Here is a 19,794-nt window from a genome sequence, read left to right on the forward strand (position 1 = left end):
CAGGCAACAATAGTGGCTCTAATGTTTAGAGGGTTATGGGTCTCATTGGCCAAAAACTAATGGGGAAGTATTCTATTCCTACCACTGAGATTTGTGGTCAGTAACTCTAAGTTTTCCTGGACTGTCCGTGCAGGGTGTGTATGTGTGCAGGGGAGGGAGGGAGGGAAAGAAGGGGGGAGGGGGAGACCCTGTGGCAGCTTCCACACAGGGGACACCTGATTTGGAGCCCTTGCTGACAGGCTTTGGCCTGTTAGTGATTCCGCTATTTTCCAGCCTACACTGAGTTCCTGTGGCCACACTAATGAATCCAGCAGTCTTGGGGTGCCTGAGGGCAGATGGCCTGTACTTTAGTAAGGGCATCTGCTTCTTGGCTTCTGGGAAGACTCAATGGACTGTGGACTCTTAAACAGAGAACTCCTGACTCTGATCTCTGCTGACTTCTGTGTTTCTTCCCACATCTGCTGTCCTGACTAAGCTGTCCATAAAGCCCAAATGTAGGTGCAGACTGTCATAGGCCCTGTCTCATGAGCTATTACTATTCATGGTGCTCTTAATCTAAGCCATTGGCTATTGTTTCCTTCTCTCTAGCCACATGGTATCTGTGCTTATCTGCATGGCTGCAGCCATACAGTCTCATCTTGAGTCCCGGCTTGTACCAGCAGTGGACTATGGCTTGTTGTTGGTTCCACTCCTTGAGAAGAACACTGGTCCTTGCACAACCAGTGATTAGTAACAGAACTTCCAGATACACCTTGTTCTGCAACAGCCATGGACTGAGATCTCGTCATCATTCACAAGTCATTTATACAGGTTTAAGTCTATTTTTAGCAAGTTTATTTCCAAACTGAAGTGGCAGTGTGTAAAAGGTAACAGCATGTGATGACTTCCAGGAATGTGTTCTATAACATGCATGTTACAAAGCGTTTCCAACATATACATATTAGGTCTCATGCTCAATAAATAATCCCCCCCATGAATTTTTTAATTTTTACATAAAAATAGAATATTGCACGCTTAACAAGACCAGATATTTTGCATATTTTCCTCTTTAGATAAATGATGAAACTTGGCCCTTAAAAAAGCCAAGACTGCATAGCATTCCTATTCTAATAGGAGACTAACTTGAGGTTCTCAGTAAAAAAAAAAAATGAGAGCTAGACATTAGCTGAATTTTTAAAAACAAATCAATCACTTCAACGTGAGTAGGAGTAATGTTATCTCTGTTCTGAAGTGGACTTTAGGAGTAACAGGTGGCCCATGTCAATGGGACCTAAAGGTCCCATGAGGCCCTGCTCTCCCTGTGCCTGTCTCCACAGCAGAGACTCTGGAATTGCTTCTTGTGGATATAAGCAGAATGTTTTACAAAGTCTGGAAGTTACAAAAGTAGTTCTGTAAACATAATATGAATTAGATTTCCATAACAAATGCACAAGCCAATTATAGGCAGCAACACATGCTTCTCTCCCACGCTGATATAGTTCTGAGCCTACACAATAGTTTTCAAAGCCATTAAAGCAGCACCTTGAGTAAGAGCCCAGTAATCCCAGAGTTCCAGAGCAGGGCTGCTGTCACGTGCCACAGTGCCTGCCCCAGGATTCTCAGAGCGTAGCTTAGTAGGAACACGTAAAACCAACTGATAACTTACTCTGCCTTCTGTCTGCACACTCGCTTTCCTTCCTTCACACTTTCCTAGCTGCTGTGCCTCCATCACACTGCTAACACTGTAGGTGCTGTGTGTGTGTAGCTTCCCCGTGCAGGCGTGTTCAGTGCCCTGTCAGACGGACTGTCACGGCAGGTGCTAACAGACTTACCGCTATATACACCATCAGTAACTAGGTAACCAGTCACTGCACCAAGGGCGCTGATACCTAGTGTTACGGACTTTAAGTAGAAGCCTATGAGGAGCTAGGATGCGAAGGAAGCAACAGTCCCTGAAGCTCGTGCCCCTGGCTCTCCTTTGGGCAGAGAGGACAGCAGCCAAGCTGGCCGAGAGAGACGCAGCAGCAGCAGCAGAGCTCACGTTCTGCTCAGAGATCCCGGATATATTGGGCGCAGAGGCACCCACTAAGAACCTGCGTTCTGAGTCCTGAAAAGCCCTGGTTTCTGTTTCCTTTTATTGGGTGTGCTGAGTGTAGGGGTACACTTTTAAAATATAATGCTTACTATTTTAGATAATTAGCCAATTTAAGTTCTGCTCTTTCTTTTTGAAAAAGGAGGAGAACAGAGATCCTGATCTTTGATTCAGCATAATTTTTTGGGAAAAAGCATCAAGATTCTGACTTTAATTGGCTAGTGTGTGCAGACCCAGCCTTCCACACCATTATGGAATGAGGGCAGGGCTTTACTCTCAGGCCCACGGAGGCTGGGGAAACGTGCACAGAGGCACGTGTATGTCATTCCTGGATATCTGCTTAGTCATCTGCTTCTGCAGTTGGTGGAGCCAGGCTCGCAGAGCGGTACTTATGTCCTGCGGGGACGCTCCTTCTCTTCATCCAGCTGCATAGCTGCTGAGGAAAGAGTAGAACATGGGCAGCTTCACGCGCTGCTGGTCCTTCCGGCACCATGCGATCACTGTCCCCTCACTGTTGGCAGTGTACAAATGGTGGCCATCACAGGAGAATGTCAGGCTGTGAAAAAGCAAACCCATTGGTACATATCAGATCTTAACGCATAGACTGTGATGCTGCAACTGAGGTATTTCCACTCCAGAGAATATTAAACGAAAAGACGGCCAGCAGACTGTCTGTGCTGCCTGATGCTAACACAGTCACCCCCCCAACAAGGCTCAGGCTCAGTTTAACTAGAATAAAACTGGGGCCCCAGAGCTCAGGCCTCTGGCTCGGAGAAACATCACAAAGAGATCACAGTATTACATTTTGCCTTTAAAAATCAAATGACATTTGTGTTTTTATTCATTTGGACAGAGTCATTCTATGTATTTCCAGAAACTTGCTCTGTAGACCAGGCTGGCCTGGAACACAGTTCCCCCTGCCTCTGCATCCCAGCTGCTGGATTAAAGGCGTGCGCCATCACACCAGGCCTTAAGTGGCATTGATTTTAAAGATATATTTTGCTTCTCTGGAGGAAAAAGGGAAAGCAGTGTATAATGTAATTAATAGATAACTTAGGTTCATTAAATTTTAATTTCAGTACAATCAAAATAAATTTATTTTAATTAAGTATAGTTTGAATATTATAACTACTAGTTGGGTTTTAAAGGCAAGTCTGTAAGCTGAGTTAAGGGTGACTGCTGTTTGTTCTGTCAAGCACATCCCTGTGGCAGCCAGTCACATGACTGTCATTGCAGAGGTGGAAGTGGAAACAACAGTTTCTATGGTTCCTGAGGCTTCCTGGCACTGAGCCAGCCTGTCTTTCCACTAGACATTAGATACCAGACACTGGGTTCCACACGACAAGACTGTGCTGGCTTGTTGCTGGTAACAGGTCATTTGTTTCATGGGTTAGAGGATGGCTTTTCATGAAGCCTTCACACCTGCATTCTTTGGGTCTATATGCTTTAATGTCAGAAAAAATACAATTACACATTTTTTAATGAAGAATAAAAGGTGGAGGTAGATCTTACCTTATGATGGGCTTATTTGATTTGGGAAATGTAATCTCTCTCACAGGCTTCAAGTCCCATGTGCTCCATAACCTGGAGGGAAGAGAAGCCATTATTCAATTATGCAAACTAAAACCACACACACACACACACAGACCAGACACAGACACACACACCACACACAGACACACAGACACACACACACAGACCACACACACACACACACACACACACACACACACACACACAGACACACACACACACAGACACACAGACACAGACACACACACAGACACACACGACACACACACAGACACACACACACAGACACACACACACATACACACACACACACAGACACACACAGACACACACACACACAGTTTGCTGAGTTGCAGGATAACCTACTGCAAAGAGCAGCATTGCCTTTGGGAAGTCTGCAGGCACTGTAGGTGGGAAAGAGAACTCTGCCTACTTTCATATGGTTACTATTTTATAGTAAATACTTCCAAGCTGCACTAGCTTTACTGTAAAAATACAACAGGAAAAAGGACCTACATCCAAAGTGACTCTAAATCTCTAAATACTGTATTTTAATATACGTAGACATTAAAATTCATTTCTCAAACTGCAGTGAGCCAGGACTGGGGGGAAGAGTCAAGTCTTCTCTTACCTTACAATGCCATTTTCTAATCCCCCAGCAATGACGTTGATGGAGACTCCCTCAGGCTGGTTGGAGAAAGCTACAGAACAAATGATCTCTCTGCAGTGGACATGTCCAACGAGGTCCCCATTCACTGTCCAGAGTCTCAGGTCACTGCCCCCGCCAGCTGAAACATCAAATCATACCACAGATCACCATAAGTCCCTGGGGCATCTGTAAGGACCGCCCTTGCTTGCTCACTGACGCAGCTCAGAGGAACCCTTGGTTACAATGACTCCGAATGACTACACAGGGAGTGGTGCAGTCTTACGAATTTGGTCCTCTGTGCACAGTGATCAGTGATGAAGTGAATTAGTGGGGAGGGAAATGAATCAGGAATCTTTGTATGATTACATTTCTGTGTATGAACTGGCAAATCTTAATTATGTTTGAAAATACTGAGAATATGATTCTTTAAGAGACAGAAAACATTCTGTGGAAGCCTCAGGAGGAAGCTACTTGAGGGAGCCGGGGAGATGGCTCAGTGAGTCAAATGCTTGTTGTGCAACAGTAAGGCACTGAGTCCAGATCCCGGCAACTACGTAAAAGCCATATGTGGTGGGTGGTTCATGCATGGCACCCAGTGCTGGGGCAAACCCAGGCAGAGTCTTGGGGACTGCTGGCGAATGGGGCTGGGTGAAAATGGTGAGCTCCAGTGGGTCAAACTTACAGGTCCTCTCTCAGAAAATAAGACGAGAGGAATAAAAATATTCCAAGCCAACCCCTGGCCTCCACACACACAAGATGTGCAAGCAGTCCCCCATCCTCAGGACAGAATTGGCTTAAGCCGAGTTTGGTGGCATACAGCTGCAATCCAAGCACTCGGGAGGCAGGAGGATCTTGCGTGTCTGGTCAGTTTGGGCTGCATATAGAGACCCTACTTTACAAAAAAAAAAAAAAAGAAAGGTGACTTATGTGACTTTTAAGAGAGGCAGAAATATATGAAATAAAAATGGTATGTATTTAAAAAACAATTTTTAAAAATCCCCATTCCTCGGAATATCTAGCATAGGATTTTATTTACTAAAGCTGAAGTAAACAAAGTTTTTCTTTTCAAAGCCTAGAGAGTGAGGGGCTTGGGAGGTGGCTCAGTGGGTAAAGTGCTTGAAATACAAGCATGAGAACATGAGTCCAGATCCCCAGACCTGTGCTACAGTTCACACTGTCAACTTGACACCCAGCCTGGTACACCTGCGAGGAATCCTCTAGATCAAGTTTAACCTCTGAGGATGTCTGTGAGAATTGTTCTAGTAAGTTTTATTACTATGGGAAGACACTTAATTGTGCACAGACCCCATTCCCTGAGATGGGGATCAGAGAAGGCGAGTTGAACACTAGCTTTGTGTATGTTAATTCTGCTGCTCACGGTTGCTGTTCAAGTTCCTGCTGCCTTGACTTCTCTCCAACAACAGACTTAACTGGAGTTGAGCCAAATAAGCCTTTCTGCTTTAGGTTGCTTTACTCGGGTGTTCCATGTTAGTAACAGGCAATGAAACTAAGACTATGTAAAGCTAAATACAATTGCTTTTAACACTACTGCGTTCCCATGGTAAGATAGAAGGTAGAGATAGAACCCCTTGAAGTTTGTAGCCAGTTAGCCTGGTGTAACACAGCAGTGAACGACAAAAGAGGCACTCTTGATAGTAAGGCTCTATTGCTGAAGAAAACACCTACACAATTCATTGAACATAGAAAAGTTGAGCTGGTGCCTACACACAAAAGTTGAGGGGTGCCTTCACCCCTCAGTAGGGGTGCCTAATCAGTAGTGCCCTAGTGGTTTGGGCACTGGAGGATATGCCTCACACTACCAAAGGAGAGCAGTAAACACCCAGCTATAACCCTTCAATCTACAATGGTGACTGTATACAAGATGCACTAGTATAATATAGTGTCACAAAGCTTATGGGACTAACCAACCAATATCTGATTGGATTTAAGGACTGCTCCATGAGATAGAACCCATATCATAGACTGCTTGGACGATGAAGAACTGACACTAGAAGTCAGGGACCTAGGGGGAGATCAAATACTACTGTTCTGCAGGAACATAGCAACAAAATGACTTCTAATGATTTCATTCTGCTATACTCATAGATCCGAGTCATGCTCAGCCATCACCAGAAAAGCTTCCTCCTGCAGCAGATGGAAATAAATACAGAGCCCCACAAGCAGAGAGTAGGAGACCCTGGGACACTGGCCCTAAATGGGTTGTTTCTATCTATTCCTTTCCCCCTCAGGGCTCAGGAAGCCCTGCAGAAAAGGAGGTAGAAAGATTGGAAGACCCTTCTGGTCTGGGCCAGTGCCCTGAGCAGATCTTGGGCGTGAAATCTGCAGCCAGTACCACAACACCCAGAAGAAGCTCCACTCCCAGGTGCTCTAACACACCCAGGATCCCAGAATTCCAGTAATTTGGTCACACTAGGATCAGAGGGTCCCAGAGGCAGCTTCACTCACAGAAACTCTGATACACCCAGGATCTCAGGATCATAGGATCCCAGAATCACGGGATCACAGAGACAGCTGAACTCTGAGGAGTTCTGAAATAACCAGAATTCCAGGAAGGACAAGCTCCAGTCAGATATAGTGAGGGCAGGTAGCACTAGAGATAATCAGATGGCAGAAGGCAAGCATAAGAACATAAGCAACAGAAACCAAGGTTACTTGGCATCATCAGAACCCAATTCTCTCACAGTAGCAAGTCCTGGATACACCATTACACCAGAAAAGCAAGATTCAGATCTAAAATCACTTCTCATGATGGTGATAGAGAACTTTAAGGACATAAATAACTCCCTTAAAGAAATACAGGAGAACACAAGTAAACAGCTAGAAGCTCTTAAAGAGGAAACACAAAAATCCCTTAAAGAATTACAGGAAAACACAATCAAACAGGGGAAGGAAAGGAACAAAGCCATCCAGGATCTGCAAATGGAAGTAGAAACAATAAAATCACAAAGGGAGACAACCCTGGAGTTTGAAAACCTAGAAAAGAGATCAGGAGTCATAGATGCAAGCATCACCAACAGAATACAAGAGATAGGAGAATCTCAGGTGCAAAAGATACCATAGAAAACATTGACACAACACTCAAAGAAAATGCAAAAAGCCAACTCCTAACCCAAAACATCCAGGAAATCCAGGACGAGAAGACCAAACCTAAGGATAATAGGTATAGAAGAGAGCGAAGATTTACAACTTAAAAAGCCAGTAAATATCTTCAACAAAATTATAGAAAAAAACTTCCCTAACTTAAAGAAGGAAATGCCCATGAACATACAAGAAGCCTACAGAACTCCAAAGAGTTTGGACCAGAAAAGAAATTCCTCCCATCACAAAATAATCAAAACACTAAATGCACTAAACAAAGAAAGAATATTAAAACCAATAAGGGAAAAAGGTCAAGTAACATATAAAGGCAGAGGTATCACAATTACACCAGACTTCTCACCAGAGACTATGAAAGCCAGAAGATCCTAAGAGAACACAATGCTAGCCCAGACTACTATACCCACCAAAATGCTCAATTACCAGAGAAGAAGAAACCAAGATATCCTATCACAAAACCAAATTTACACAATATCTTGCCATAAATCCAGCCCTACAAAGGATAATAGATGGAAAACACCAATACAAGGAGGGAAACTACACCCTAGAAAAAGCAAGAAAGTAATCTTTCAACAAACCTAAAAGAAGATAGCCACACAAAGAGAATACCATCTCTAATAACAAAAATAACAGGAAGCAACAATCACTATTCCTTAATATCTCTGAACATCAATGGACTCAACTCCCCAATAAAAAGACATAGACTAACAGACTAGATAGGTAAACAGGACCCAGCATTTTGCTGCATACAGGAAACCCACCTCAGTGACAAAGGCAGACACTACCACAGATTAAAAGGTTGGAAATCAATTTTCCAAGCACATGGTCCCAAGAAACAAGTTAGAGTAGCCATTCTAATATCAAATAATATTGACTTCCAACCAAAAGTTATCAAAAAAGACAAGGAAGGACACTTCATACTCATCAAAGGAAAAGTCTACCAACATAAACTCTCAATTCTGAGCCTCTATGGTCCAAATGCAAGGGCACCCATATTCATAAAAGAAACTTTACTAAAGCTCAAAGCACACATCACACTCCATACAATAATCGTAGAGGACTTTAACACCTCACTCTTAGCAATGGACAGATCATGGAAGTACAAACTAAACAGAGACACAGTGAAACTAACAGAAGTTATGAATCAAATGGATCTAACAGGTATTTATAGAACATTTCATCCCAAAGCAAAAGAACAGACCTTCTTCTCAGCACCTCATGGTACCTTCTCCAAAATGGTCACAAAACAGGCCTCAACAGACACAAGACACTGAAATAATCCCATGCACCGTATCAGATCACCACAGACTAAGGCTGATCTTAAATACCAACAAAAACAACGGAAAGCACACATACACATGGAAGTTGAACAACGCTCTACTCAATGATAATTTGGTCAAGGAAGAAATAAAGAAAAAAATTAAAGTCTTTTTAGAGATAAATGAAAATGAAGACACATCATGCCAAAACTTATGGGATACAATGAAAGCAGCGATAAGAGGAAAACTCATAGCTCTAAGTGCCTCCAAAAAGAAACTGGAGAGAGCTTACACTAGCAGCTTAACAGCACACCTGAAAGCTCTAGAACAAAAGGAAGTAAATTCACCCAGGAGGAGTAGACAGCAGGAAATAATCAAACTCAGGGCTGAAATCAACCAAGTGGAAACAAGAAGAACTATTCAAAGAATCAACCAAACCAGGAGCTGGTTCTTTGAGAAAATCAACAAGCTAGATAAACCCTTAGCCAGACTAACCAGAGGGCACAGAGACAGTATCCAAATTAATAAAATCAGAAATGAAAAGGGAGATGTAACAACGAAATATATCTCAAAATAATTATTGTTCGTTGAATATTAACAGCTGAAAATATTAAAGTCATGTTCTATAAACCTCATGGAAGCATTATTGATAATTTTTCTCACTGTGCTTGAAATTATCATTTTCTTAATGTTTAACCTCAAAGAGTTTTTGCTATTTTGAAAATTTTAAAATATACTTACTGATAAAATAATTTCTCTCCTAGAAACAGATAATCTTTTAAAAGTAAACTTATAGTTAGACAACGTACACAGATACATAATGCGTTTTAAATACTCTCTCACTAGGTCAGGTGGTACCATACAAGGGCTTTTGAATATATTTCTTAATGATTCATTTTTAATATTTTATGCTCTTTTAGTATGCTTAATTCCCAAAGAATATTTTGCATGTTTTGAAACAATTTAGTATTCAACATTAGATATAGGATCCTCAGTTATGGATAGTATTGAATGTTCATTAATGATATTTTTAGGGTATAAAAAGATATGAATATAAAAGTTAACACATTTTTATGTATTATTTGATTTGCAAAATACTCATTATTAATATATTTTATGTATAAAATGCATTTACATAATAAAACATTTAAGAAAAAAAAAAGAAGGATTGTAAGAACCAGAGGGGGCGGAGGACAGCAAGGAAACTAGCCTTGTAAACACATAGGAGCTCAGAGACTGCAGCAACATGCACAGGCTGGGCCTGATGGGGTCCAGGTGCTGACAGTGGAAGTGGAAATGAGCCTAAAGCCTTATCCCAGAAATTATCTCCAATTGATAATCACTCACAAGTGAAAAAAGTCACTTTTCTCCAGTGGAGTCTTACTGGACATACAAACCACTCCAGAAGAAAATTACCAATAGAAAACAAGCCCAGTGATATTTTTAGAGGTTTGGTTGCTTTTGTCTCATAATGCTTTGTTTGGGCATTTCTTTTCTTCTTTTTTTACCCTACAGATCTTTTGCATATGGTTTCCAATTTTGTATTTATGGGACTTCGTGTTTGCTAATGTATCTCTACACTTATATATATGTTTCTTGTGAGCGCTCTCTCTCTCTCTCTCTCCGTCCTTCCTTCCTTCCTTCCTTCCTTCCTTCCTTCCTTCCTTCCTTCCTTCCTTCCTTCCTTCTTTTGTTCCTTCCTACCCAGGTTTGTTTGCATTGATTCTGTTATTTTGTTAAACATTATTATTTTAGTTTTTCTTTTAGATGCCTGTTTGTTTTCTAATGAGTTAGGACAAGAAAGGGGGTGGAAGTGGGTTGTGGGGAAGATCTGGGGGGAGGGAGCCATAATCAGAATATACTATGTGAGAAAATTTATTTTCAATTAAAAAATAGAGAAAAAATAACAAAAAGATCTAGAACAGGTAGTCACAGAGGTGGAAGTAAGAAAGCAGGTGACCAGTGGTATTCCAGTGAGGTGGGCGAGGAATGGGGACATAGTGCTTAGTGACCACAACAAACTTTATTTTGAGGTCAGTGGGAAAGTTTCTGAAATACTGGTGATAGCTGCAATGCTGCTGATGTAACTGAGGCACTGGGGTGCATACTCAGGAAAGGCTTCTAGGTAGCCTCTATGCTATGCACTAGACTCTTGCCATTTCCTCAGTGCCATTGTGACTTCTAATTGTAAAACATGGTTTGGGAGATGCAGGAAACAGTAAGTAAAAAGAGATCCATCTTCTAAAAGAAAGACACATTTTAAAAAATTAAATTCTATGTGGGTGTGTACATCCGAACGCAGTGCCTATGGAGGTCAGAGGCACAGATCCCCTGGAATTGGGGTTATGCCTGGCATGGATAATGGGAACCAAACCTGGGTCCTTTACAAGAGGGGTTCACACTCTTAACCCCTGAATCATCTCTCTAGCCCTGAGAATCACCTCTTTGATCATGGTCCATGGATATCTCATGGCTTAACCCTTCAAAAGGAAAAGTCTAACCCTGGACCTGATGCCCTTAAGCGTGGTATGTACTTTATTAGTCAAGGCAGCTTACCCGGCATTTTGAGACAACCTAAAACCAAACCCATCCGTTTAAAACATACAGTTTAAAAACTGTATATAGTAAAGGGAGAGGTCATTATTCCATACCAGATTGCTTTCATGCAAAACTTAACACATGATCTGAAAGCTGCAAGGTTGGGCATCTCTGTTCTTATCCACAGTCTTGGAAATGAAAAGTTGGAGAAGCAGCTGGCTCTGAGTCTTAGAGCACTGCTCCAACTTCACAATGCCAGGCTAATAGAGGGCCAGGTCACGCACATCCATCGTCCCCCAAAGACAGGCATTCTGATCCAGAGACAGAATGGCTAAAGACAGAAGAAACTGACTACAGTATTTTCATAATTTAACTTCAGCCTTATCATTATACAAATCATATCCCATAATAAGAATGGAAGAATTGAAAATTTTGGTTCAAGTCTGCTTAGATGTATCCTCTGAAAGGTCAAGACTTTGTAGGCTGCATTTTATGACTTAGTTCCATTTGAGTGCTAAAAGCAAATAGGAGACCAGTATAGTTCATTGTCCACAAGTGTGGTTTGTCTTAAAAAGTATTTTTAAAATTACATTAGCTATATCTAATGCTTTTTCATGAGTCCTTTTATACATTTCTCAAGAGGCCTTAAAAACATTGAGAAGGCATTTTGTTCAGGTTAGAACAATTTCTATGCAGCTCTGTTATGCTGCTCACTATCCAGGGATCCCAGAATACCCCACCACTCGCAGATCTAGTAATTAACTCTTCCAAACTGAGCTCTCTTGGGATCAGCCCTAGCTTTCAAATGGGGTCAAAGTAAGAAAGCTGAGAGTTTTTTTTTTTTTTTAAATAAATAACCATTCTTTTATCCCCCAGTGTCTCTCAGTATGCAACCCAGTCAAAGAAAGCTGCCAGTGAGGAGGAGGCCAGGGCAGAAGTATCAGCAAGGCTGTCAGTCATCTACTCCCTTGCACAGCTGAGAACGGACCCTTAGCAGTGGTCAGGAGGAGATAAGGATGTTTTCATGGCGTTATTTTATGACTGAGGCTAGGACAGAAACACTTTCATATCCAAAATCTATAACATCACTGAGGCAGTGACTTTGCTTGACTACAAAAATGAATGACTAGCTGGCCATGCTGGGCATACCTATATTCCCAGCACTTGAGAGGCTAGGGTAGGTGTTGCTATGATTTTGAGGCTAGCTTGGGATATGTAAATAATAACAAAACAATCAATCAGTGTCCAATAAAATAGCAACAAAACCCCAAGAGACACCTATGATTTGAGCATTTAGTCACTGTCTCTGGACCCATTAAAAAGCTCCCAAACCCTGGGAACCCTGTCTTCTCAACACTCAGGCCTTGGCTCTTGGCTGGGCTCCTGGCTTTGGAGTCAGAATTAGAGGGTTAGAATTTTCAGATTCTGCTTTCTGTGGAAAAAGAGAGAACAGAGATTACACTGCCACTAGCCTATACGAGCCTTCATAGAAGCCCTGCCTGACTTGATTACTCCTGAGCTCGAGCACATAGCCCTGTACATCCCAAGTCTAGTCTCAAGCCCAGGAAGACAGTCCTATGCTCAGGGTCCTTTTAGGCCAGATCCTCTTTCGTTCTTCATTTGGCCGCTCACTTCTATCTTCATTCTGGATTGAGATAGCAAGTCTAGGTTGAACATTCCCAATGAGAAATGCTCTATGAACAGAACTTCAAGGCCAGTCTGTGCTATATAGTGTTACCTAATTTTCAAAATTAATAAATAAAATTAATTAAAGAACATTTAAAAATAAAATATAAAATAAAATGAAAAAAATAAAATAAAAAACCCTAATAGAAAAATGGAACCAAGCAAAAAACAGAGGCTTACCCACTAGAGATGTATCAAAGGTGCTCTATATTAAATGGATGTTAAAAAAAGCAAATAGTTTTCAAGAGATTCTTTCAATTTTAAGATCCTTACAAACAGAAATACAAACAGAAAATTCAAGAGCTCTTCAACAGTTGCATCATATTTTAAACATAGAAATATGGGAAAACCATTGTGACCTTTAACTAGGAGGTGTATCTTTCTCCTGAAACTTAAGCAAGTCATACCTCCACTGAATACCTAGTTCTCTCTCTCAGGGACTAGAGACGTACTCAACACTGGCCAATGGCTGGTGCCCCTCTTCTTACTTCATTATTTTCTCCCTGCATAGCCCACTTCCCCTGTTTGGCTTAGGAATGTCTTTCTATTTCAGATGGGTGCCTGCCAATTCATGATCTATCACTAAAAGCCTATCAAATCTGTGACAGTTTAATCACAAATGTCAACTTGAAAGCTAGAATCACCTAGAAGGTAGGTTGCTAGGCATGCCTTTGATTGAGCTAATTGAGATGGAAAGCTCTGCCCACTGTGGGTGACACCATTCCCTGGGCTGAAATCCTGGTATATAAAAAGAACAAAGAGAGCCAAGCATCAGCATTCATTGCTCTCTGCTTCTTGATTATGAACACAATGTGACCTACTGCCATGACATCCCCACCACGATGGACTGTACATTGTCCGAACATGGACAAACAGACTCCCTTAAGTTGCCTTTTTCAGAGTATCTTATTACACCAAAAGGAAAGTAACATCAACAAATTCAATTTGTCAAAAACTTGTTTTCTAGCACAAGAAAGGTAGCGCAGCCAATAGTTAAATACCAAAAGCAAAGCAGTATAGAAAACAAAAGGACTTTCAGATAATTAGGTAACAATAATTTGTTTAAGTGTACTCAAATAAATTTTTACATCTCTCAGGAAAACAACAATTTTAACTCTTGCCTAAGGTAAGAAGTCAGTTTAGGACCTTACATTTTAATATACATCCATGCCATGGCCAAAGTGCTTACACTGATGGGGGCTGAGAAAAGATCTAGCCAGCTTGAGTCAGGAAATGGACAACCCTAGACTTAAGCTGGGAGCAGCTCACCTGAGTCACACACAGTAGCAATGTCACCTGACGTTTCACTGGCAGAGACAGCCGTCACAGGGCTTTTGTGTCCAGCCAAACTTTGTACATAGCATAGCCTAAAAAAAAAAAGGACATGAATTTGCATATTCAGTCATACAGAGGATTAGAGTCTTTTGTTTCCTATCCTCAATACGTCTAACTCTTCTTCTAAGGTATTTGACTTCTGACTTTAAAAAGACTACAGAACTGCTCTTACTACCTTTAAGTATGTGTTTCATGTCTAAATTGACAAAATAATGACATGATTTTAGTGTCTTTATTATCTACTGTAAAATATGTAATATTTCAAGGAACATGTGTGGATGAGTTGTCGGTACCTGTTCAGGTCCCACACTATGCAGGTCCCGTCTCTGCTCACGCTTATCATCACGCTGTATGGCTTGCAGACACATAAGCCGGTGATCTCCTCCGTGTGGCCATAGAGATGCATCTGACTCTCCATTTCAATTTCTGAGGGCTGGAATTTGAATATTAAGCAAGGTATGAGATTAAAAGCCCATACAAGGTAATCTGCAGTTTCTCAAAATGAAAAACAACTGTGTCTCAGCATTCTTGTCTGATCATTTTCAATCCTATGTAACTTTTTAAAATCTTAAGTTAATAAAGGATTATAATAATTTAAACTGCTCAGTTTTTAATAACTTGCATTTCTTTTTATTTGTATTTGTTCTTGTTCAGTCTTTGTTCAAAGGCACATACATTTTTATTGTTTGCAGTATTGCTATACAAATACATTTCTATTTTGTATTTTGCATTTTCCACTTTTGATATTATCTTTAAATGGTGTTAATGGTATATGACACTCCATACAATTATCATAGTTGACCCTTTGCTGATATTGAAAACTTTTTTCGAGTTATATATAGTGCCATAAAATGTTTGTTCCTCTCCTCAGTTTGACAAGTACCAATACTGTGCTACTTCTCAAAGACTACAGATGGCCTTTCTAAAGCCAACTATGTCTGAAGGTCACATGGCTGTCAGCTGCTTTTTTATTGGTGTGTTTATTCTCATTAGCATTTTAGATTTTCCCATGCTGTAGTCTGGTACAGAAATTGGGGCTGGCTCACCCCCTCTTGAGTAAGGAGTTCTAGGATCCCAGGATGGCTCCTCAGTATCCCTCTGCCCCTGCATGGAACATCTTGTAGAAGGTAAGTCCCCTGCCTGCACCCACAGCTGGGCTCCACTCAAGAGGTAGCCAAGAACATCTCTGTATGTGGAAGGTGCACCTGAGCTGAGCTTCCTTTTGAGTTCAGCAGGTAAAGGTACTTGATGCCACGCCTGGCCTGGGTACTGGATGATCTGAATTCAGTCCCCAGAACCCACACATGACTGACTGAAGGAAAGAACTCAATCCTAAATGATGTCCTCTGAGCTCCACGTGTGCAGCATGAAAAAGCCCAAAGCAAAGCAGATAATAAATCAAAATATTATCTGTCTCTGAAGCAAAAATAGGACCTTTATGATTATTTTATTTATGTATTTATTTATTTATTTTCAAGATTCTTCGTCACTCTCAGTAAACCTGACTCTGATGAGTTAGGAACATGACCTTCCGTTTAATAGGAGCTAGAAAAGGGAAGGACTAACACATGTTTTAAGTTAGCCTTAAGCAAGGATACCTCACATCTTCTAGGCTTTTCTCAATGACATAAAGGTCCTATCATGTGCCAGTGAGCCAGGACCTACCGTGCTGCTGGTGAGCCTGTTGGTATAGGCTGTGATGACACCACACTTGCTCCCAGTGAAGAGCTGACAACTGTCAGGCACCCAGGCACAACTGGTTACCTTTGAAAGGACAAATCAAAGACAAGCTTCCAGGTAAACATTTTCCTTGATACGATCAGAGCAGAAGCATATAGAGCCATAGTACTTTCAACAGTTTAGAGCAAAAATCTTTAATAATTGTTTCCAGATTACAAGGTTTTAAAAACAACAGTGTACAACGTTATACATTTTTTTCAGTTATTTATTTATTGACTTTTAATTTCATTTGAGCTAGATTATCCCTGCAATCCCTCTTCCACTTGTCACCAGCCATTCACTGTGGGCTCCTAGTATATGTATGTGTGTCTGTCTGCCTTACAATTTTATTTTTATATACACTTGTGGCTTAGAAATTTAACAAAATAATACAGGATCTATCAAAGCTTGAGTATCAATGTGTGAGGGGTTCAAACATTAACGTACCGGTCTTCTGCTCTGAAATAGGGTCTAAATATGTATCGCAGGCTGTCTAGGAACTGAAGGTTCTCAAGTCTAAGCTTCTTAAGAGTCAGAAGCCACCACGCTGGGCTACTAGATTTTACTTATGTGCATTCTCTTTCTGTTTTTCTGTAGGGAAGCAGTGTGCATGTAAAAACAGGTATCACGCTAACAGCTGTAAACGCTGTTAAATAGGACAAGGAAGCTAAAGGTGAAGGGTTACTCGTTTGTTACAAGATTCTTTATTCTTATGCATGGAAGTACCATTCAAGCTTGGCTCAGTTCTCCACATGGCCTCCCTCACAGCCTCTACTTGACAGTAGCTGATGCCATGCACTACATCCAAAGAACTGACCTATCCCCAGTCATGACTACGATTGTCACCAGATTTGCAGAGGGAGGATATTTTACACATCTAACTCCCACTCTGTGTTCTTTCCCCTTGTAATTCATGACAATTCCATAAAGAAGGCAGCGAGGAACACACTTATTTTGGAGTATGTTTTTGTGTTTTCACTGATTCTGCAGACTCATTTGTAATTTAATTACACCACCAGCTCTCTTATGATTCATCATCACCTGCTTGTATTGGATACATATTTCTATTTGCATAAAATGCCCCAATATTATTCAAAACAAACAAACAAAAATCTTATCAGTGTTTGTAATAAGATTGCTTTTCCCAGTCCCTTTATCCTCTGCACAAGCCCAGTAACAAATGACTTAGAAAACATGGCATGGCCGTTGCTGCTTTTGCTGCCAGCCATTCCTGGGGTAGTTACCCAGCTTCTAGGATTCCAGGGTGGGAACATGTCAGCAAACATGAACAGGTAGTGGGTATTTTACAGGCAAGGGAAGAGAAGTCAGACAATGGCCAGAAAGCTCCCCATGAAAAGGTAGACAGAGACTGAAGGTGGTTGTGTGTTCAATCCAGAGTCTTAGATGGCCGCAGCAGTACTATTGGATATGCATAGCACACAAATTTTATAAACATCAGCAACATGTTTATAGCAGCTTTTTTAGGCAACAACATAAATTGGATAAACACAGTTTTAAAGAGGTGGAAAGACAACTCTAGTCTAGAGAGGTCAAGTTATCTGTCTTATCTGTCAAAGTAAGTGACTATCTAGCTCCTGGTAACTCAACACAGCTCCAGGGTATGAGGCAAGTGTCTTCTTGCTTCATTAGATGTTCGGTTATTTAGGAAAAACCAGGTAACAAAGATGATACTATGGTTACAGAAAATGACCTAGTTGCAAAGCCAAATGGACCCAGGATGAAAGCAGCTCATTTGCTGAAACACTAGGCCCCAGGCAAGCTCTCCCAATGAGGAAATAGGCAAAAATCAAACCGTGGGACCTAATCAGATGAGCAGGGATTATGACATCTAGAAGCACTGCAAATATCAGCTTCTGGGCTGACATTTAAGTAGACCAGTGTTAGCTAGACTCCTTCCCTCCTTCGCAAGACATGGAACTTAATCAGCATACAGTCCTTATACCTAAGCTTACCTGGTGCTGCTGTGAACTCTGTATGAAGTTGATTGGTGGCTCACTCTGCTTACTTTTCAACCGTAAGATGTTGTCAGCATATCCCCAGCTTAGGATAGCAGACCACTGAATATTTGTGTTGTTCATGCTTCTCACACCTCAACAGAAGGGAAAACCAAGTATCTAGTTGTCAGTATAGTATCATCTAACACCTCAGACAACAGCAAGTTAAAGGCTGACATTTATAAAGCAGAATATACACTCTTTTCAGGCGCTCTATCCTTATCTGCCTGAAATAAAATAATCTTAGTTTTAGTCCTAAGGGTGGAATTATCTTCCCAGATAAAATTTTATAATGACAACAACAATAATAAAGCTTACTTTATTCGTGTTCTGAGATTTTTTCTTTAAAAGTGAAACATGACCTAAATACTTGTTAAGTAACATTCTTGATATCGAGTGCTGAGAGGTCAGTGTGACCGACTTTGAACACTGGAAGTAAACTCTGCTGGAGAAGCCATCCTTTCCCAAGCAATAGATCCACTCTGGTTAGCTGTAGGATTTGGCACTGCAGACTGTCTCTCAAGAGGGTTTTGGTCTTTTCTCTGTCTTATGCCAGTATTATGACATTTTTGGCATAAAGACTTGAACATTCTGTGTTCTTTCTTGAGTCTTTCTGTTGTCTACAACAGTAAGTTGAAGTAAGTACACTAAGAAGACACACAACATGTGGATAAACAAATAAATAGTTCTTAGATGAATTAGCAGCACATTGAAAATACAATTCAGAAGTTTGGTGTGTTTTTTTTAAACAGTCAAATGTGGACATCAGTTTTACAACAAAAGAACTGAGAATATACTCACAAAGTACAAGCCCCACTACATACTCATATGATGTCCTGAGTCTGAGAACGCTCAGGGTATCAAGCGATACACAGGACCTAAGAGTGGTTATACCTTATTTTTCACTGGGGTGTTCTGCCTGGGACTTACTTAATTAAGAACTAAAGATCAATGTGGTTGAAGATCAATTAATTGGACTTATTTTCATTTGTTGTTTTAGAGAAAGAAACTTTATCTAGTGAACAGTGGATCTTAAGAAGCAGCTTGTGAGAAAATTGCAGTTTAGCTCTAGAGATTCATAAGGTGCTGTGAATAGAACAAAGTATACTTGGTAGGAAAACCTTCAGGCAGTCTGAGGCACAGTTCCCAAGAAAGTGGACTACTGGTCTTATGATGATTATGCATCCCTTGTGCAGCTGTCTATTATGTCAGATAACCACTCAGAGCCATGCTATTTACATATTAGCACTCAACACATCCAATTGCAATCAGGACTCTCAACACTCATCTGCAAGGTATAGTCAGCTGTCAATCACTGCTCTCTGTGATGCTTCTGTGGCGCTTCCGGTGTCTTTTTTTGTTTGTTTGTTTTTGGTTTTTGTTTTGTTTTTTTCGAGACAGGGTTTCTCAGTGTAGCCCTGGCTGTCTTGGAACTCACTCTGTAGACCAGGCTGGCCTCAAACTCAGAAATCCACCTGCCTCTGCCTCCCAAGTGCTGGGATCAAAGGCATGCGCCACCATTGCCTGGCTTCTGTGGCACTTCCTATTATAGTTTAGGTCAAAGCAGTGAACAATGACAATACTTGGCCCAGGATGGTTGAAGCCTAATAGATTCTTGTGAGTATTAATACTTATAATGATCCAGGCCCTATGCTAATCATTTTCATACACTATTTTGAGTCTTCACAATAAATCACGCTGGGAGGGAAGTCATTTGGTACTCCTATTTTTTAATAGATCGAAACCAGTATCTAGAAGGCCTCAAGTAACATTCTCAAGGCCACACACATAGTAACTAGCAGAGCTTGGATACAAATAAGGAACTGTGCTTCTAGAGGTACAGTGTAAGTACTTCTGCACACACACCTAGAC

At 41.0% G+C, this 19,794-nt stretch overlaps 1 protein-coding gene across 3 annotated transcripts in view; it reads right to left on the bottom strand.

Moving 5' to 3' along the window:
* Nucleotides 1–799: 799 nt before the first annotated feature.
* Lyst (lysosomal trafficking regulator) overlaps nucleotides 800–19,794 on the bottom strand; it is a 175,270-nt gene continuing 156,275 nt past the window's right edge. For 2 of the 3 annotated variants that reach the window (XM_029468643.2, XM_029468642.2), the window contains exons 48-54: nucleotides 17,881–18,017; nucleotides 15,854–15,952; nucleotides 14,482–14,621; nucleotides 14,123–14,220; nucleotides 4,236–4,392; nucleotides 3,584–3,655; nucleotides 800–2,627 (exon numbers count right to left, since the gene is read on the bottom strand). In XM_029468643.2, coding sequence (XP_029324503.1) covers nucleotides 2,489–2,627; nucleotides 3,584–3,655; nucleotides 4,236–4,392; nucleotides 14,123–14,220; nucleotides 14,482–14,621; nucleotides 15,854–15,952; nucleotides 17,881–18,017 — 842 coding nt within the window. In that variant the 3' untranslated portion in view covers nucleotides 800–2,488. The remainder of the gene's footprint in view (nucleotides 2,628–3,583; nucleotides 3,656–4,235; nucleotides 4,393–14,122; nucleotides 14,221–14,481; nucleotides 14,622–15,853; nucleotides 15,953–17,880; nucleotides 18,018–19,794) is intronic. The other variant, XM_021180035.3, reaches the window with a different exon arrangement.

This window comes from Mus caroli, unplaced genomic scaffold (genome assembly GCF_978045245.1).
Source record: "Mus caroli unplaced genomic scaffold, Mus_caroli_1 scaffold_15, whole genome shotgun sequence".
Taxonomy (NCBI): Eukaryota; Metazoa; Chordata; class Mammalia; order Rodentia; family Muridae; genus Mus; species Mus caroli.